General features: G+C 33.5%; 1 protein-coding gene across 2 annotated transcripts in view; it reads left to right on the top strand.

Annotated features, from left to right (window-relative positions):
* The window catches only part of ADGRA1 (adhesion G protein-coupled receptor A1), a 248,280-nt gene that overhangs the window by 130,387 nt on the left and 95,560 nt on the right, over positions 1-22,333 (top strand). The window contains exons 8-12 of one of the 2 annotated variants that reach the window (XM_065746714.1): positions 909-1,073; positions 4,024-4,222; positions 5,605-5,754; positions 9,006-9,167; positions 12,883-13,098. In XM_065746714.1, the coding sequence (XP_065602786.1) occupies positions 909-1,073; positions 4,024-4,222; positions 5,605-5,754; positions 9,006-9,167; positions 12,883-13,098 (892 nt within the window). The remainder of the gene's footprint in view (positions 1-908; positions 1,074-4,023; positions 4,223-5,604; positions 5,755-9,005; positions 9,168-12,882; positions 13,099-22,333) is intronic. The other variant, XM_065746715.1, reaches the window with a different exon arrangement.

The following is a 22,333-nucleotide window of genomic DNA, read 5'->3' as shown; positions in this document are numbered from 1 at the left end:
AAATCTTTCCCTGCTGAAATAATTTGAAAAACTAAACTTCATCTGTGCCATCATCCATTAAAAGAATGAAATCTTTTAATTCCATCTAAAATATACAGAAAATCCCAACAAAACCAGTTCTAGGCAATTTTAAATGTTTCTCAAATTATTTCTTCTAAGTATACATGAAATATTTAGCTTGGGCAGCTAAACACTGGCATGGTTCTGTAACGTACAATGTTCATATTGTAAGAGAAGCTGTGAAGTGTCTCTATATTTAACATGTCTATCATTTTAATTATGCAGAGCTTATTCAACCTTCATTTATTGATATTAATAACTGCATCTCATGTTTTGAAGAGAACAGTGTGAAAGAAGTTCATGAGTAGTACAGTGCTAAAAAAAAAAAGTCAGCATCTGTCTCATTTCATATTGCATTCATCAGGAAAGTTATATACAGCTTCCAAAGTCAATGGCTATTCTAGAAAACTTGTCCCAAGCTGCCACAGGAAAACAGATTCTGGTTTTGAAATGCCAGAGGAGCTCCAATGACAGCTGAAGGGAAGCATTCTCTGTGGGTTGGTTGTGTTGTCAACTTGAAATGTATTTCTGACTTTCAAGTACTTGGTTATGAAACAAAACCAGTATTTTATATTATTTGGGGAAAGGAAAGTGAGGACTGATGCATAACTGTTCTTTTGCGATTTCTTCTGTGTTACATCCCCGTCGTGACTTAAATGGTCTACCCAAATTGGTGCCACAAAAGTTTTAATACTGATCACATATCGTTTGTCTCTGTAATAACACAGAACAAAACCCATGTTTATATTTTCATAGAAAATGTTTGAAGAGGAGTTAATGTCAGCAAATCAGTAACTCCATCTCTGTATATTTAAGTGTATTCAATAATTAATCTTTTCTTTTTATAGTGAACTTATCCTGTCTAGCATTGACATTAATGCATCTGGAGAATGGGAGTGTCTAGTCAACAATTCCTATGGAAATAGCACAAAACAAGTAGAAATTGTGGTACTGGAAATGGCTGCACCCTACTGTCCTGCAGAAAGAGTTATTAACAACAAGGGAGATTTCAGGTATGAATTCCTGGTTTTGAGTGTATTTGATATGTTGATAGATATGGACAGTATCCATGTTTACATGATGCTTCAGAGTCAGGTACAAATATGTCACTTCTTTTTCTTGTCATTGTCATGTAATAGAGTAGGAAGGAAGAGCACTGTGTGATTATTATGGGAAATGACAGATAGTGTTTGAAGAGCAGCAGTGGTTTGTAAAAGTCTGAGAATCCTTCTAATTCCTCAGTACAAGTTTATGGAAAATTTCAGAAGGTATAAGACCTTCATAGCTAAATGGATGAAGGTTAATAATTTTTCTTGGACTTTTCTAAATTGTAGACTATAATAATACTACATTAAAGCATTGGAAGTTTAAATCTTCAGTACTTTCTTAATCTATTCCACTTCTGCAAATTTTGTTCACGTTAGATAATAAGTGACAAGTAATAATTAAAAAAACAACAACAACACATTATTTTTAAAAAAGCTGCAAGAAAATACAGTCAAAATAGGAAGTACTACTTGGTGAAGCAAATAGATCATTAGAGGTGAGCCTAAGGACACACACAGTCCTACTATTATATAACATGATTAGAAAGCTCATCCATCCTGCTATCTGAATGTTACCATCAACACAGTATTGTTGACTAAATGCAGTTTTTGTTTCATCTTAGTTTTATCTCCGTATGTTATGGGCTTGTTTTTGTTTCTAAGGCCCCCACCCCCCAAAAAAAAAATTGGTAAATTTAGTAATGTTTTCTATTGATTCTATAATACTTCAGTGATACGCATAAAGCTCTTAAACAAAATTTGACAATAACACTGATGTATGATGGCATTCCCATTGAGAAATCAGGAAGGTAATTTGTTACCATGTGAATTATAATAAGAATTCAATTTGAATAGTTAATTAAAGGATGTAGCTCAGAGAAGAAGCTTCTCTTAAGCACTAGAACTTTCTACATGTACTTCTGACTTGTACACCTCTCTTCAATTTTAATACTCTAGGTCTTTTAATAACATATACATTCTATTAGATAACACCCACTGAATATTTTTGATGACAACTTTATGAAGTACAAGTTCTTTCCATACAGTTACATCCTTTTCTTGATAAATACATAAATCCTACAGACTGCTCAGGCTAACACCAGGGGCATTTTTGGCATTTTTTATAAATCAAAGAAATAGAAGTGCCCTTTCCCTATTGATCACCTTTCTAGAAGTCTATGTAAATTTGCTTTTAAGATGTATATTTAAGAGATGTTGAGTTCATAGATTCCTTTGGCATTTGATGATAATGAATTTAGAATTATAGAGAATTTATCAGTCTCAAACCTAGCATGAGTACTTGAAACTTTTCTGAAATTTTATCTTTTGATATATAGCTATCTCACCAGTAATTTTTCTTAGAAAGATCTTTGAAGTTTTCATAACACAGAAATTATGTAAGTAAAAAGAACTGTAGCACAAAAGCAAAGCTGGAAAGAATAGTTCTTTTATTGGGGAAAAATGAAAAAATCATCAGCAGTTCTGGAAGCATGGCTCTTTTAGTTCACCAGCCTAGGTGGTATTTATAGTTGCACAACTGCCGTCAGAATTAGGCACTGTGAATCACATTGAACTGGCTTTAAGTAATCAGAATTTTTCTCTGTGGTGGCCATATTTTGCTGATATTTTGTTTCTGAAAAACAGTTATCTTATATCGTGTTATCATATCTCATCATAAAGACCAGATTCTGCTACCTGTGTTAGGAGTTAGTGTGCTTCAGTTTCAGAATAGCCTCTTCAGTTTTACTTTTGAGGTAAGGTACAACTTTGTGGCTCAATTGTATTAATGCCAATATTTCACAAGAAAAAATATTTCAGCTTGGAGGCAAGAGGAGCAAGTAATAACACTATGAACAGATTTTTTTTTGTGATGGTCCTTTCACGTTTCATTATACAGAATGCGAATTTCTTCAGTGACAGCTATGGCATATAAAAATACTTCTTTTATTGCCTTTCCTTTTTAAGACTGTGAAAACATAAACCTAGCCTCAAATCTGTCACTATACTATGTTACAATGTCAAAATGTATCTTCATCTTTTAAATAACATGGACTAATATGTATATGCGAATAGAGGTTGATTATCGAGTTGCGTGTTAGTGGCAGGCAGAATTTTTTGTTATGATTGGTTGGGCATCAGTCATTACATCAGTGCAATTAAAGTTAAAACCACATCCTTTTCCAATGTGTTGACTTTCATTTTTTTCTGATTTTTCCACACTACCTCATCTTGCTATAGACATACAAGCCTGAAAATCACAATGGATTTGTACCCAAAGGAATAGATTGCAATTGTGTGTTTAAAAAGAAGATTAGTATTCCACAGTAGGCCCCTGAGATAAATAGAATAATTCTGGCTCCTCTTGACTTAGTTTCTTTTCAAACACTACTGTGCCATCATAGTTGATAAATCTCATATACTAAATACTTAATTTTTGAGATCTAGCTTCCTTCTTCCATAAGACATAACCCCTGCTCAGACTGTCTCTTGGTTTCTGATACATTCAGGAATTCTTGCTTCTTTAAACTTTGGGGCAGAAAGGGCTTTGTAGCATTAGGTCAAAATGAAAAGTATATATTGTCATCTATATTTTGAGCCTTTATGTTTTACAACATTTAGTAATGTGTGTTCTATTCTTGATGACATGGTGAATGTAGGGAAATTTCCATTCATTTTGTTTTTACTTTAACAACAAACACATTCCTAGAATTATGTAGCATTAATGACTAGCCAGACTCAAGCCTGCATAATTTCAACATGTTCATGGAAACTAAGTAATCCATTATAGAATGCAATGAGGTAAAATTGAAAACAGCCTTTTTTTTGTGTATGTATCATGCGTACTGTTGGTATATTGTCAGTTGCCTTTGAATAAGAAGTTTTATATTTTAATTTTTTGCTGCCCTGCTGTTCACAGATGGCCCAAAACTTTGGCTGGAATAACTGCTTACCATCCTTGTCTAAAGTACTCATTTAACTCCATTGCCTTTTACAATGGTGTAGAAGAGTCTAAGGCATGGCGTAAATGTAATCGAACAGGACGCTGGGATGAAGAAAACTATTCTGAATGTCCTTATTCACAAGAAATAACTCAAGTTCTTCATGCTTTCAGTCAGGTAATGCTGAAATCTGTGGCTTTCTTTCTGTATTACTGATTTTATGGGATAGCTTGCAAGAAAATGTTTGTTCAGTCACAAATATGGTATAGTTGGGCGCTGAATAATATGTTGGCCTTTTATTTTGCTTTTTTTTCCTTGTGATGGTTTTGGTTAATTGATGGTGTGGTAGAAACATATGGTGCACACCATCTATTGTCTTTAATTTAATTCTTCCTCTTGGTGTCTGTAGTCTAGATGACCATTAATAATGTTAGCAGGGTCATCTCTGCTTCACTCCAGTTCCTTATTTACCTTTCCCTCATGCATTTTTACCAGAAAGACATTAATTTCTCTTGAAGTTCTGTATCAGGGTTTTGCTGACTGAAGTTTGTTTTCCCACTGCTGTTGTCCCATAATGTATTTCAAAGAGCTGTAGAAATGTGACCAAAATGCCTTTCTGATATCTTCCAAGGCAAAAAACAATTAAAAAAATCAAAAACAAAAAACAAAACAAAAACAATCAAACAAACAAACAAAAAACAAATAAAGGCCAGAAAAACCCAAAAGTATTTTTCTGCTGATAGGTAAAAGAGAGAATGAGATTAAAAAAATAAAAGCATATGGGTAGAAATGACAGGGGAACGATAGAGTATAACAGTGAAGAGGGTGGAGAATGGTGCAGACCCATAACTGTTATACTAAGTTCTACAACTTTCAGTTTGCATGATGATTGCTTCCTAATTAATAGCACTAGATATCATCATAGTAATTTTGTTTTGAAGTGTATTCCTACATAAGTAACTGATGTTAAGGGATCCAGTGGAATTACAGGATAATAATTCTACGTGGAAGAAAGGTCATCTCTAGACTCCAATAAATTCACCTTCTCAAAGCAAGACAAGGTTAGGTGAGGTTTCTCAGGGCACTTAGATTTTGAAAAACTCTGGGGATGGCTGTACAGTATACAAATACCTGACTATTACTTCACCATAGAAAAGGTTTTCCTCTCATTCTGTCCAAACTTCTTTCAGCGTCGTACCATTGTCGTATTTCCTCCCACCATAATCCACTGTATACGTGAACCCTGACTGACACTATTATTGTTGTCACTGATGTAAAAGCAAGGAGAAATTTTAGGCTGATAAGGTATTTTGAGGCCTGTTTGTTCCTGTCTAGAGAAATTAGACACGCAAATTTTTTCAGTATTTGAAGATGACAATGATTAAACCTGAGTCTTAAGATAAAATATTCTACTGACATTTATGTTTGTGGTACTAATGAAGCATATAACTCAAAGTGTAAAAATAGAAAGCATTATACAAATGGATGGGATCTCTAGTTTTTAGAAGAGAAAAAGGCTAGACAATTCATCACACCAAGCAATTCTCATGTATTTTCAGATGCACATCAATTTGACGACTGTACTTGAATTTTCCCGCCAACTGACAGCCTACACAAGAGGTGCTTCCCACTTTGCGGATAAAATGGATGTAATATATTTGGCTTATATAATGGAAAAGTTAATTGTCTTCGTGGATGAAGTTGAAGATGTAAGATATATTCTGTGTGCTGAAAGTCATGTAGAAGTGAAGTCTTCACATATGGCCCTGTTCTTAATGTATGCAGACACGCACTGAAGCTTCTAAAACTGCCTGCTGGTATTCTATAGCTGCAAACATTCCGCATATGCTGCCATGTCTTTCTTTATGTCAGACAGCTGAGCCTTATCATCTGATTGACAAAACCATTTGTACTAAGGAATAAAAATTGCTTTTCAATAAGCTACATCCTTTTTTTTCATTTTTATTTTCAACATGTATAACATTTTAGAATGAACTCAAAGTGCTCCTCCACCTGGCCACTTTTTTGCTAGGAGTTCCCCGTGCTTCTTTTGTTTTCTCCATTTCATCAGGAGATTTTAACAGATGTTAATATTTTGATGGAGTTCTCTCACTGGGCAATTAATAGAATACCAGAATTATTAACCTCTTCCTTAAAATATTAATGTTGTCATTTTTAAATGTTGTGAAAGCATTTAGCACTTTATATGGAGAGGAGAAAATGTGTCTTTTAAGTCCAAATTTCCACGTGAAGTTTTAACATAATACATCCCGTTTTTACAGTGAAATCTAATAAGAGTTATGAAAATCCTATGCAGAAAAAATATATATTTTTTATAGAGTACAGCGAAATTCACCACAATTTTCACTGTTAATTTTCAGAACAACTGCTTTCATAATATTTCATAACTTGCATTTTTTGTACATGGGATAGCTATCATTAAAACATCTGTTTTCTTTAGTCTTGCAACGTTCATTCCATTCTTATTCTGGGAATTGTAACAGTTATCATTTTAGTATCAATTTGAAAAAGCCTCCAACTTCAATTTCATCATCATATGCTAGACATGAAGTGCGTTATTAAGGGTTCTCTGAGAATCGTGTTTCAAAGCTACAACTATGAAAACCTCTTCATTCAAAATGTGCTCTTTAAAAAAGAAGAAAAAAGAAAACCTCCAAAAAGGCATATATGAATTTATCCATAAAGCCTCTTGTACTAGCAATTGATGCGTTATGCACTAAAACTGATCTCTTTATTGATTTGTTCCATCTTTAAAATAGGTTTAGTTTCTAGTTTTTGGTACTGAAACATCTCCATTTCTGCTACTTATCTCTATATCTCTTATCTTGTGATCCCTTACTGTATTCATAATTTAGAGTACTGTCCTCATTTGTCTGTTTCCTTCTTTTTTTTTTTTCTTTTTCTAAACCCCATTTAAAAAACTCTCACTCATAAGGTCCAAAAATGCATGTGAAGTTCAAGTGTCAGTAACTTCACACATGAGGTTACACTTATGTAATTATGAGATCGAATGATTTAATACAGGGCAACATACGAACAGAGGTGTATTAGTTTGGAATTGACTAACAGCTCAAAAAATAATTACATAAAATCATTAGAAATTAGTGAAAATATACACGTTTTCTGTTTTATCAAAATAACTATATATGTATTGTAAGCATCTGTGCCAGAGAAGGTGATCCATTGTTGTTGTCACTGTTGCTGAAGTGTACAGCCCACTGCCCCACAGTCTACTGTTTGGTCTCCATAAATATCCAGCAGGCTTTGATGAGTTTGAGTGGGTGCCTTTTTTTCCACGGGGAGGAATTCAATTAGACACTTCTGCTTCATACACACTTCCATATCAGACAGTGTTTTGTCAGACTGCCCCTCTGCTGCCATCCATTGCACAGTAACAGAATGTAATGGAATACTGGCAGAAAGGTTCAGCCTCTAATACTGCGCCACCAACATAATAAAATAGGAGGTATTACTTTTGCAGCAGCCTTTGTACATTTTTAAAGAAGTTAGTGGTACTTTGTCTCATCTTAGGATTCATCAAAGCATCAACTGCTTTAAGGACAGCTACCAGGAAAGTGTACATATATTAACACAAAACTTTGTATTTTTAATTGTCATCCCTTTATTCTTCAGTAATACATTTAATTATAATATCAATTAATACATCATCTTATTTCTCACCTTTATATTTATAGCCTATTTATGCCCTCAGTTAATTACTGCTTGCCTTATTAGTGCATAGTTTAATTTTTTTCTCATAAATCACTTCAGTCTTTAAATGTATTTTATTATTATTCATTGTGTTAGTAACTATTTATCTCATTGTCAAATCCATCTGGAATTACAAAGCGATTACATTTTCAAAAACACATTAAATATTTCAGGAATATTTGCATAAGATGTTCACTAAATTCTTACTATTTCTCTTTTTCAATGTATCTGAAACATAATTTTTATTAGAAATTCAGAAAGAACTTCATAGCTTCTCATTCCTTAAATATTTTTTCCACTGGTGAATTTCTTTTGATTTATTTACATTATTTTTCTGTTTCTATTAGTTTGACATCTTAGCCTCTTAAGCTATTTTTAAGTTGTATTTTTCTCTTGGATTTTTTTTTCTGTATTCAGGTGATACCCTTGTGTACCTTTGTCATATCTTTGTTTCTTAGGAAATCACAAACCTTCAAAAATAGCGGTGAACTTAGTTTTGAAATTTTACTCAAAAATAATTTTTAAAATGATAGAAAATGAATATTTTTATTTTATTATGAAAATAACTCCAAATATACAGTGATGGTTATTCTCTCTAAGTTGAATAAGCTAATAAGAGTTTGAAACACATAGTCACAGTTATTAAAAACTTCAAAATGTCATCTGACAAAAGCTGGAATTTATCACTTGGAACTAGACACAAAAGTAAATTAAAACACATAAAACTATATGCCTATACTGTCTGTATAGCCAGTGAGATATTACAGGTTTGTATTAACACTTTAGTTAGATCTCAAATTTACACTTGTAATTCTGTAACAGAAATTTATTCCAAATAAATTATACTTCTCCCCTGCAAGGTTCTTTTATTAACTATGAAGCAGTTTTTTAGAGGGTCGTGACCACTTATTAATATTTTATGGAAGAGGTTAATAATTCTGGTATTCTATTAATTGCCCAGTGAGAGAACTCCATTTTTTTGTGGTGTATCTTGTATATGTAGATAGGCTTAAAAATTGTGAACTAAAACCTTTTTTTTTTTAAGTAGTAGCATTTTTATTTTCTAGGTATTTATTTCTCAGTACATTGAATTTTCTTAACAGAATGAAAAGTATATTTGAATGGAGATTACTAAGAGAAATACAATCCCTGTTCTCAGTTGTATTCTTACTTCTTGTTTTTGTATTTTGCAGAAAATACTAGCTTGTTTTGTTTTTTTAATTTTCAGATAGGGGATGCTCTCATCGAAATTGCCAGCAATATAATGTCTGTTGACGACCATGTGTTGTGGATGGCTCAAAAGGAAGACAAAGCCTGCACCAGGATTGTGCGTTGTGTGGAACACATTGCAAATCAAATACTGACCAGCAACATTCAAGTTATATCGAAGGTATTTCATAAAATCTAGAAGCACTTTTATCAAAATTTATTTTTAAAATGCTTTCTTCATAATTTTTACTTCTAAATTTTACATAGAGAAGACAAGATTGTATGAACCAGTTACACAGCGTAGCCCATTTACATAGATATACTTTCATTCTGTAGAATTTTTTTCCCTTGATTCTGTTTAGAATACTGAAATATTTTTCTGAGTATCTCTGATGGTATTAAGAATCTTTTTGCTTGACTTTGCTTTAGTATATTTATTCATACAATAGACTGGTTCACAACACCATCTTTCTACTTTGTACTCAGACCCTGGTATTTGGGTTTATTTTGAAAAGGATGAGTTGAGTGAGAATTTTATAATAATGAAAAAATAATGTGCTCCCTTATTACTTAAAGATCTTAATATACCTTTCAGGGAGGTGTCTAGACAATACTTTCTAAAGCATTTAGAAAATATTCTAAAGAGATGTCACAAAGGTTATTAATTTGCAGTTAATTTAATTCAGAAGCAAGCTCTAGCAGTATAAAATAAATGTTCATAGTTCTTGTCCTCCACCTACATGAATTTGTCATTTGTATACTGAGGAGTTATCGTTTGGATATTGAGAAACTGCCTTTGTCACTTTCAACATCTAACTGGTAGAATTGTGTAGAAGGTAGAAACGCTTGAAAATTATAGAATTTTAGATAAATATTTCAAAGCCTTATTACTCTATCAGTTTGCTTTCTTGATTTTAAGCAAGCTTTATTATTTTCTCAACTGCTCTATTTCATATTTTATTTAGATGAAGATACTGTGAAAAGAACTGAAATCAGTGTTAGATTCAATTAGGGCAATGATGTATTTTAAAAAAAATTAAAAAAGGAATTATGGGCTGAGTTGAATTACATGCTGAGCTGAACAGCATAATGACCTTAGTCCCTTTGCTGTATAATTTTAGTAAAGCAGTCTATCCACTTGAAGAATAAACTGACAAATCTTATTGGATTATTTTTTTTATTTAATTCTCTTTTACATAAAATGATCAAATTTGCTAGAACCATTTATTTATATTAAATACATAGAGACAATAATTTACTTTTTAGAAGCATTCTGTAACATGACAGCTAGAGGGGTTCTTTTGCTTTATACTTAAGGTATCTTTTAAATGTCAAGTGCCAAAGGTCTTTTCTTTCTTGTCACTGCTTCCGAAGGAAGTTGACATTACTGTAAACAGTAATGTTCTGTACTGACATGTAGATCTGAGTCTCTAGCCTTTTTACCATGCCTTATTGTTTTTTGCTTCTTGCAGTTTTTTTTAGAATTAGTTTATGGTTGAGTGCAATTTGTAAATAAACAAAGCTGTGGAGTTTTTCTTTTTGTCATCTGATAGAGTACCAAACATGCCTGTTCTTTCTGGAGGCCAGCCAGAAAACTGCATACAGAAATTGCATCTGCTTTCATATCTTTTTCCATGTTTCTGTTTCTTTTTCTTTCTCTTTTCCTTTTTTTTTTTTTCCCAAACAACAGCGAAGAAAACCCTAAAGCTTAAGTAGCCACTAGTTTATAAAACACTTTCTGAAAAAAAAATGGGCCTTGATAAATGCTGTTTGTTTTATAACATATGCACAACTGCATTCCCTATAGATTGGAAAGCTAACTGGAAACTGTGATTTCTGCTGCTATTCCTATGTTATTTTTGGAAGACAAAAATGGTTTTCCATTTCCTAGAGGGCAGAAAAATGGCAAGATGGAAATAATCATTTAGATCTTCTGCAATTTCTCTCACAAAACATATAGATACACCCTGGGGTTGTGATGGTGATGAGATCAAGGAGGGAACATGAAGCTGCAGGTCAGGGTGTGGCCTGTTGATGGTAACAGGGCCAGGGCATCGCCCAGTGGTTGCCATGCCAGGCTGCAGTAAGGAGATGGCCCCTGTTTGGTGTCAGTTTTGGGGCAACAGGGCTGGTAACACAGTCACCACAAAGCTCAGGCAGAGCTTTGTTAAGAGCTTCACAGCCTGACACAGGGCAAGAGGAAAGGAGATGGAAACCTCCGCAGAGGCCCTGTGCACAGCCTGCAAGGTGTGTTCTGACCCTTCATTATTGTTTTGAGGTACTTCTGCTCATGTTTCTGTGATTATGTATGTCAGATCCGCAGTTTGAGAAGGAAGACTTCCTGTGGATGATAAAACATGTCTCCTTGTCATGTCAGGAGTGTGCTGTCTTCAGACCATAGAATCCTAGATTGACTGTGCTTAGAAGAGACCCTAAAGCCTACCCAGTTCTACCCTCTTCCATGGGCTGGGTGCCACGCACCGGATCAGAGCCCAGGGCCCCATCCAACCTGGTCTTAAACACCTCCAGGGATGGGGCACCCACAGCTTCTCTGTGCCACAACCCTTTGGCTATGACCATCCAACCAATTCCTTATCAACCGAATAGACCATCTTCCATTTCCCTCCAATCCATATCTGTCCAGTTTAGAGATAAGGTTGTGGTGTGTGACCAGCTCCTGGAGTTTTCATTTCATCTCCACCTGATGAAAGTCAGAATATTTTAGGGTAATTGCAATATGGTTTTGTTGTTGTTGTTTTTACTTTTAGTCTGTTCCATTAAGTACTGTTCTCAGCTTACCCCTGTGGGGACGCTTGTTGGCCATTTTTCTTTGTGATGCCTTTATCTGAGGTTTAGAAAATGGATGCCTCATTACAATTTCTATATCTGTAACTCAAGAAGATTAGCTCGTGGCTTTTCCTAACATGTTCCTTACTTACTGATGCTTGTTTCCATGGATAATTGCATTCAGCATTCATCTGTATCCATTTCACAATTCATTTGAGAATCCTAATAAGGAACAGTTTCGACTTGTATTTTACCTGTCTGTTCCTACGTGCTGAGAACAGTGTGTTCACACTATTTAAACATTGACATAGGATTATTTTCAAAATGAAAAGATTTTATGTTTAAAGAATTTTGTACTTGAAGTTTAGAAAATAGGACTGACTTGTGATATCACTTGAATAGTCACTACAACATTCTCTAGCTAACATTTTCTTATCCTCATCTCACAAATATGAATGAAGGAACTAGTTCTATTCCCGTTCTAGAGCAGGAAACTTGAAGTTCTAAATAATTAAATGGCTCTTACCAGGCTTTTATTAATGTGTTACCACACAGAAGTTTTAACAGACATGTAGCTTGATTCTGGTAATATGGTAAAAATTCTGTGCATGATCTGTGAAAGATAATCAGAAATCAGTCAATCTATCCAGCAAATAGCTAAACATCTTTCTGTTTCATTTCTGAGGCATAGAATAATACATCCTTGCCCACTTTAAAAATAATTCCTACTATTTTTGTTGCTAATTTATTTCAAATGTGTATTGTTTTGAATCAGGATTGGATCTGTTGAAGCTGATAGTGGCACTGGTACAAACTGAGAAGTAAATTATGGGCTTTTAAAAAACATTTATTAGCTGTCCTGCTATTTCTCTTTACTTATCCCTAAGAAATTTTCCATTAATCTGTCTGTACTGTTGTAGATTTCAGTATCAGTTTTTTAAAATAAGTAAGTTCCATTTTCTTTCTTACGCATCTACATTATGTATGGAAGCATGTACAAACACAATCTTTTATAAACTATGTACAGTAAATTCACAGTACACATATAATTATATGTAATTAAGCTTAACAAGTTAGCAATGTCTCAGCTTCTCAATATATTTTGACAGGTATCTCATAATATTGCTCTGGAGGCCTTTATGATCAAACCATCTAATTTCATGGGAATGACTTGCACTGCCTTCCAAAAAATAACTGCAAATGTTGACAAGTCAGTGGTGCATGGTGTGGGAAGCTGGGAAGTAGATCCTCATTCTGATCAACATTTGAATTTCAAGTGCAACACTGGCAATCTGAGTGGTTCCTTGTTGAATTCTTCCACCAGGGTAAGTCAGTGCAATCACAGATCTAACTTAGCTTTTTCAATGTGGATCACAATTTCAATATTTAAGCCACTTTAGTATGGTATATTTGATGTTTTGTTGTTCTAACAGATATCTCACTAATAATGCAGGATGTAAATACAAATCAATAAATGTTTTGTTCTTTCTATCTCTGGATTCAGTTTTGAAAACATTTGTGAGCAATCTAATTTGAAGTAATTTGGCAATATTTGTTTTAGTGAGGTGCTCTCTGATTTTACATTTCAGAAATTTTCAGATTAATAAGTCAGTGGGAAATTACCTTTACATCCACTAAATAGCATTACATTCTCTTTTCTCTGAACTTAAAACAGAGGGAGGGTGCTACATTGCAGTTTTTGAGTAGTAGTCCAAGAAACGCAATAATAAATATGACTTTTAATAGACCAGACTGTTAATATCAAATAATGAAGTGAAACAATTAAATTTTGATCTAGCAGGAAATGGAATTTTGCATTTAGCTGAGCATGTTATTAAATTTAAGTATTGCAGAGTTGAATTTTGTTATCCTTCAGCTGAATCTCAGTTTAATAGGCTTATTTCTTGACATACTTATTATGACAAAATGATACTTTTCTGGATAATATTACCAGTTTATGAACTTTGAAAGTATTTTGATTGAAGTTATTTTCTCTTTGGTGCATTTTAATCTTCTGTACGGGTTAGACAGTGATGTAACTGTAGCTTGTGCTCTCAGGATCTTCTGGTAAAAAGAAGCCATCTTAAAAATATCAGAATAGGCTGATTTTTTTTCCCCCCACAATGGAATTAATTTCCTCTGCGGACACTGTTAACATGTCTGTCTGTAGGATGACCTAGACAGTTGCCTGAAAAGAGGAGATTGACATTTATAAGAGAAAATGAAATGTCAGAGATCTAAAAGATACAATATTTCTGCAAGATGCAAACCTCAAATGTTCTGCAATGTATTGGATAGTTTTGTTAGTATAGAAATATACATAGAATTGCATAATTTGGAAAGTTTTCTCTATCAGGGCTACTAATAATTTTCTTCAGAAGACTTCCTTGAAAGTAAATGCATCTCTTGAAAGTTTGATGGTCAAGCACTGGTGTGTCCTGTTAAAATGAATTCTACTGTAAATAAAAAATTTACATCTCTCATATTGGCACTCATATGCCTCATACACAGAGCAAAGCAAAATATGCATTTGAAATGCCTTTTAAAATGTTGACAGAATGTCAAAGACTCATTAAAATCTTTCCTATGTATTTTGAACCAAACTGATGTTATACAAGTTGTATAAGGGAAACTACTGTCTGCACAAAGGGACATTACCTACTACTATGCAAAGCAATTCTAAAGTATATGATATACGTTCTGTAAGAAGTTATGTTATTATCACATTAAAGCACTAGATCAGTTGTTATGTCTGAATTTTTAACAACACATTGCAGAAGATTCAGATGTTGGTTTCATGGCCTTAAGACCAAAATTTAGTCAGGTATTAATATGATATGTGAATCCTGAAAAGCAAGAAGCTTGCATTCACTGCTCTCTGAAACTTTTAAGCAAGCACTCCTTTAATTCATTCTGAAATGAACTGTATTCCATCTGTTATTTTCTTCACTGTTTAATAGAACAAACTGTATAAATATAATTGATGATAGAAAATAGGATTCTTTGTCACCATCACAAGTCACATTATTTCTGTATTTTCTCTGTGGAGGCATACAGTAAACATTCTTCACTGTGCTATATAAAATTCAGGAAAAACTGAGTTTGTGGTGGAAGTGGGAGTTGGTGGTTTCCAAAGTTTAGTTGCTATATTTTAAAGTACTCATTACTCTGACTACTTAGAACTTCATTTTAGATGATGAACTTATTCTTAGAAACTTCCTCTACTTAGCATAGGATTAATCATAAAGAAGGAAAAAATCTAATGAAAATCACTAAGTACAAATGGTAATTACAACTTTAATATACTTCTAATATAAGCATAAAAAGTTGTCCTTAAAGAGCTTATTGAATGAGAAAGTTTACAGTGTTTTAGGAAAAAAACTTTATTTTTCTTCAAATACATGATATTGTAAGTCATCTGCTCATTAAGCATTTTCAATTGTTTATGACATCTCTCTGTTGATAACCAATTGTACTAATGAATTAGAAAAAAGTGTATATTCCTTAAGCAATCCATGGAGAGTTGATGGGAGTGGACTGAAATAGATGATCACAAACTCTCTAAATTAACACATCATATTTTTTGTAATTTGCCTATACAGATATATTCAGGCACCAGTAGAAAGAATGTACAAAATTGTTGACTGTTACAAGTAGCTGACTCTTAGTTGTGTAACCTGATCTAATTATTATGAAATAGAGAACCCCAAAAAGGAGAAGAAATACTGAAAAAGGATTTTACAAGAATAATTGAAAATTAAATAACTTAAAGGTACTGAAAGAGATACACCATTCAGAAATGTTCAGGAGATAATTACTAAAATATGCATATATCAACTTGTATTTCAAGTATGTGGAAAGCCCTTTATAGACTAACTTGCTGCTTTGAAATACTCTAAAACAAAATATTACTTTAGTTTGACTCACAGATTTTTATCTTTAAATCTCATTTTGATTCTGCAGTCAGTGAACAATCTGAAAGACTGGAAACAATTTGTTACTTCTGGAGATCAAAAGATTTATTATTGTAGAGCTTAGACTGAGTTGCTTTGTCTTAAATCCCATTTCTGCTGTTAGAAGTAGATGATTTCTGTTGCCTGACTGAACTCTATTGGATGAAAAAATGTGATTCTGTTATATGATCCTGTTTTATGATGCAGTGGCTTGTATTTTGACACAGTGTGTGCTTTTATCCTGGTTAAATAGGCTTAAGGGTGTCTTCCCAACCTGTCTAGTTTGAGCTTATGTTAGAGGAGTGCTACTAATACACTGCCCCATAGCTTGACTGTACTGTACGGATATCACAGTACTGATAGATGAATACAGAGCTACTGTACCATTTGAACTCAATGTGAAGACAGTTTAGTGCTATCGAATATGAGTTTGGTGTCTGATTTCCATTTGTTAGACTGTAGTCTGAACCTAGTTTCTGCTCTAGCCTGTTTCTTATAAACTCACTCCAGTGTGGAAAGATATCCGTTAATACGGTTAATTCTTTCCTCTACTTGACTAAAATTGCATCAGCATAAAATGAATTATTTAAATGTCCTGTCTATCACAGTTAAACATGGGATTTATGAAGGACTGTAAACTCAGTATTCAATCTTGGACTTTTAAGAAAATATTTTAGTAACATAATTCATTGTTTCAGCTTCACTGTAAACACTTGTTAAATAAATAAATATTGTTCGTCTCTAGTTTCATTAGTTGTTCATTTGATGCAGGAATGAATTCAAGGGAGCAACAGAAATCTGTATTTTCCCATGTAATCACTGATTTATGAAATTCAAATTCCACTTAATATGCTTAATATATTTCATTTTGTTTTTAGATTCTATTTAGTCCTTATATTTTTATAAGCCAGACAGGTCTTTTGATTTATAAGATTGTATTACAGGTGATGTCCAAATGCTAAAATGTTGAAAGTTAAATTGGTGTTGGTGCTAGGGACTAGACATGCTAATAATGAAGAAAAAGTCTTAAGTACTTTGACAGAGTCCTTTGATTACTTGCTTATATCACTTTGAGTCGTTATACAATTATAGAAATATTTTCCTTCATGATGTGTAAAAACAAGCTTTTCTTGCATAAAATCTATTTGAATATCAAACCATACTGTTAATGTAAAAAATTATAGTACATTCATACATAAAATTTAGTAGGATTTCAGAAAAGAACTTGATGCAAGGATTTTCACTATCATCCACTACTTTGTGTTAGGATAAAGCATAGAAAATCCCAAAGAGAAACTGAAGGGAAAAGTTTTAAGCAGCATAAGTTCTGCTTGATAATAGGTCTTTTTTTAAAAGTGCCTTTCACTGCAACTCAGAGTATGTGAAATGCTCTTAATCTTTATAGATAATTAATTATATCAATTTAGAAGCTGTCTAGTAGACTGTGCAATAATTAACTTTCTCGTTAATGCAAAAGCTAATTCTAATATAAATAATAATTACAATTTATACTGTAAGTGTCAAAGACAGTGTTAGATGTGCAGCTACCCAGTTATAGGTTCCAAAGTGGTTTCTACAGTACTTTTAAATAAACAGGTAGTTTTGATTCTAAGATTTGAACAATACCTAATATATTTTCATTAACAGAGGTTTGTGTATATTCTAATTATCTGTGAATCTGTTTATACACATTATTTTCTTTTAAGCATGTGCGTGATGTTGCTAACTTGATTGACCTGCTTATCCATTAAGCACACATTTTTCCATGCTCAGAATGCACGTGCACAGTATTTTTCAGGTTACTAAGATCAGTTGAGGAAATTTGAAGTTCAAAGAAATATGTCAAATTTCTGATCTCTATTAAAATATAATGCAAAACTAAAATATTCCCAGCAACTTTCACAGGAGTTGACTATTTCTAATTATTTTTTGATCCAATCAGTCAGATTAACTGATTAATCTTACTTAATATTATTAAATAAGATTAATCAGTTAATCTGACTGATTAATATCAGTCTCAATATTCCTTCATTCAATTCTACACTAAAAATAAAAAAAATCAAAATGTTTTTCAGTCTTTTATTGAGAAGATTCACGTAGCAATGTTGCGTAACCATATACATCATATTAACAAAGAATGGGCTGATACCCAACAAAATACTACTGTACTACCTACAATAAAATTAGGTCATTAGGATAATTTTGTATTTCTTCACCTAGGCTTTAATAGTTATTGTCTTATGTGTAGTATGAATGTAGAATGTGTAGTATTTCCATCATGATTTCTTCTAATTACCCAGCATGCATCATTTTTAGAGAGTATTACAGCACCTTTCCCATCAAATATTATGAATCTTGGTTATAACTTTATGATATAAATTTCTATAAGATTCTTTTCCTGTTTTTCTGTAGCTTTTATCACTACAGAAATAAATAAATTCCTGCCAAGTGAAGCAGGACATGTGCTGCTTCTACATGCTTTTTTTCTTAAGTATTTTCTGTGTGAGCATGAACTTGCTCGCAGTTGATTAGTGATTGTACACTGAGTAAAAGTGAAGGTTCTGTCATTCAGTTGATCAGGTGGACTTAACTTCAAAATCAAACACATACAAGACACACTACCTACCTCTCTTTCCAAATCCTAAGAACACACTTTTCCATGTCTATACCTCTTACTACTATTGCCTCTCAGAAGATTTATTTATATATTTATACCAGTTATGACATCTGGGGCATATATTGCTTCGTATTCCATGTTTAATAGGCTTTCTTCACTCTGCACATACTCCCCGTGGTCTTTTACAGTGTGAATAGCTATCCTGCTATTGCTAAGTATAGAGAAAATGAAATAGCACCAAAATTAGAGAATCATAGAATAGAATAATAGAATCATAAAACAGCCGGGGTTGAAAAGGACCTGAAAGATCATATAGTTTCAACCCCTCTGCCATGGGCAGAGTCAACAATTACTAGACCAGGCTGCCCAAAGCCACATCCAGCCTTGCCTTGAATGCCTCCAGAGATGGGGCAAAATACCATCCATTCTTGTCCAACAATGTCAAATATATTACATATGCAGAGGTGTTCCTACAGTTCTACTTGTTTAGCATATATCAATAAACTGATTTATATTATGTCCTCTTAAAGTAGGAAGAATGTATTGTATCGTGTTCTATTTCATAGATGATTTCTACGTAAGAAAAAACAAAACATAATTATAAGCTCATTTCCTTTTTACCCTTTCTTATATCAGCATATAAAAACTCTGCAAATAACATCAGCCATCTTGAAGAGTTTTCTGCTTGTTATTGTTTATGGTTCTGATGTTTCTGATACATGTATAATATTTAAAACTTACCTTTATTTAACTGATACTAAGTTTTCCATTCATGCTATGTACAGTTTAGGGTTTTAATCTGTATATCTATGTGGAAGTGAAAAGTAATACGAACAGCTTATACAGAAAAAGGACAAATACAAGAACAAAAAGACTTGGAAAATTACCAACTTTTATGATATAAATTTCTGTTATTTCAATTCACATTTGCTTTCATAAATTTAATATGACTGATGTTGATTTTATGAGTGTTTTTAATATATATCTGAGAGATATGCTCTCACTTTCTCATCCACAATGATCGTGTAAAAGACTTTTCTTCTGATTTTCGGTCCTATCATTCTTGTTACAGAAAAGTTCTCTTTTGGTTTTCCCAAAGAGCATTGTAAGATTATTTTCTTGGTCACAAAAGAAGGAAGCAAAATTACCAGGCTTCCTCATGTGCATTCTGGTGTTAAATAATGGTTTGTACGCTAATTAAGATAAATATTGTAACAGGAAAACATTGACACTGTGACAGTTAATAACACAGTACATTAATTCTTAGAACATATTTTAAGTTAACTTAATGGTAGGAAGATAATAATGAACAACTAGAAAACTAAATACTACCAAAGATCCTGCTTGTGCATTGACATTTGAAGAATTATAACACTGCTCTGATTTTGCTACTGTACCAATAATCAGCTTTTTAATTTCTGTCACTCTGTGTAGTTTGAATGCTGCTATTTTCTTAATTCTTCTTTCTAATGATTGTTTTACTTTCTGTGACAAAGGCTGATGTCTTCAAAGAGAAAACACCTTAAAATCTATTAGTATACTTATTTTTACTTATTCAGTATGGTTTTTGCTACAAGTTTAGCTAACTCTGTTGCCTATTTTTGCTGTTAAATAGGATATTTCGAGTTTCTAAATTGATAATTTTAGTAAATCATTACATGAGTATATATGGAAGTTTTGCTATTTTTTTTTTTCCTCTGGGTTGATTTGATTTCTGTTGGCTTATTTTGGAACACAAATAGTTTGATGCTGATGAAGGTCACTAGGATAGGTTACTTTGAAGATTAATGGGTGTTTATCTTCTCCTAGAAACTCTAATTGTATAATGGCTTTCCAGTCTCCTGTGTCTGATAATCAGGAGGAAGTGCCCAATGACACAGGTGTGAGGGAGGTTCCTGTTGAAGAATACCAAGTCTACATGTGGCATTAAGGTACCCACTGAGAGGTACATTGTATTTCCTTACAAAAGTGATGTGGTGGATGGAACTTTTGTCAAAGGTCTGGTGATCTACTAAAGGCAAATGCAACTGTTTCTGAGGTCGCATATAAAATATTTTCAGATGTTGTGTTGTTTTGTTTTGTGGGGGTAGAGTCTGTGATTTTCTATGTTGTTTATAAGGCAATATCTTCTTTATGCTGTGGGAGTCTTTCAGAACCTTTAGAGTACAGGTTCCAGTACAGGTTGGGGGATGTCCTGCTGGAGAGTAGCTCTGAGGACAGGGACCTGGGTGACCTCGTGAATGACAGTCTGGCCATAAGCCAGCAGTGTGCCCTGGTGGCCAAGAAGGCCAGTGGTATCCTGAGGTGCATTAAAAAGATCGTGGCCAGCAGGTCAATGCAGTTGATCCTCCCCCTCTACCCTGCCCTGGTGAAGCCTCACCTGGAGTATTGTGTCCAGTTCACGTCTCTCCAGTACAAAAAAAAAATGGCAGGGATCCCCATGAAAGAGTCCAGAGAAGGGCTACAAAGATGATAAAGGGTGTGGAACAACTCCCTTATGAGGAAAGGCTGAGAGACCTGGGTCTGTTCAGCCTTGAAAAAAGACGTCTCAGAGGGGATCTGATACACCTCTATAAATATCTAAGGAGCAGAAGGCAAAGAGATGAGGCTGGAGTATTCTCAGCAGTGTGTGGTGATAGGACGAGTAGAAATGGTCACAAACTGATGCCTATGAAGTTCTGCACAAATGTGCGTGCAAAGTTCTTCACAGTGAGGGTGACCAAGCACTGGCACAGGCTGCACAGAGAGGTTGTGGAGTCTCCTCTGGAGACATTTAAGACCTGCCTGGACACCTACCTATGCAACGTGGTCTAGGGAGCCTGCTTTGGTGGGGGGTTGGACCAGATGATCTCTAGAGTTCCCTTCCAACCCCTACAATTCTGTGATTCTGTGATTACAGCTAGGTATTTTGTAGTTAATACTGAGTATGTAGTGGAGGTCAGCAAAGAAATGAAAAATTTCAGTCCAGACAGTATGTTACTGCTGTATTTCAAGCACAATATAAACCGAGGGTTATAATTTATATAGAATACCTCTTTTGAAATGGCTTATGCAGAGGCTACTGTACAAATGATTTCATTCATTAAAAGACTAGTATTCTGTCTTTGGCTTCATAAGCCAAATGATGTAGGTAAAGAAATTTTATTTCATTTATTTCAATTGCAAATGTTGCCTTGCTATTTGCTGTGTGTGAAGAAATTTCTTAATTGGGCAGTGTGTATGTTTGCTATTTCTATGATTTTAGAGATCAACAACACCCAAAAACTTCATGACTCAGATTATTGGTGCATCTGCCTAATGCTGATTTTTTTCATTTCTTGTCTGCCATTTTAGACATTTAAATTTACATTTAGAATGTTATGTGTTTACACTTCTAAAATATGATGTAAGAGTGGATGACAGCTATTCCATTGGGTATCTCAGAAATACTGGCATTGTATCTCTTGAGCTTATCTCCATGAAAAATGGATTTTTAACTGAATGAATATTGGTACGCTGATTCATGTGTTCACACTGGGAACTCTTTCTTCATTATTGACACGCGGAAAAATTTATCTAGGAGAGTTTGCATGGTAGTTGAACTGTTATTCGACTGTTATTTGACATAGTACATACAGAACTGAAAGGTACAAATATGATCATAGGATAACTACCTGACTTAAAAATGTAAAGATTAAGACTTAAAGATGTGACTGATAAGTCATATGTTCAAAATTCCATATTACTAGATAAAATTTATTCATTACACTAAATTATTGTTCACCTAAACCATCACCAAAAGAACTTACAGGTGTTAATTGAGTTTCTAAATCATTACTAATTTAAATGCTGGATTAAGTTTTAATGAAACACTTATGCTCTGTTTTAGAGAGAAAGGTATTCTTAATAGGTACTCATTATATGACTATACAGACAGTCATTCTAAGTGAAGTTAATTTGCTTCTTTTCTGCGTTATGAAACTCATCCAGAGCTTTGTTTTGATTCTAAAA

The sequence above is a fragment of the Cyrtonyx montezumae genome, unplaced genomic scaffold (genome assembly GCF_038088225.1).
Source record: "Cyrtonyx montezumae isolate F1298 unplaced genomic scaffold, pur_monq_1.0 scaffold_4, whole genome shotgun sequence".
NCBI classification, from domain to species: domain Eukaryota; kingdom Metazoa; phylum Chordata; class Aves; order Galliformes; family Odontophoridae; genus Cyrtonyx; species Cyrtonyx montezumae.
Note: the sequence above shows the minus strand (reverse complement) of the source record. Positions and strands in the feature narration are given on the sequence as shown.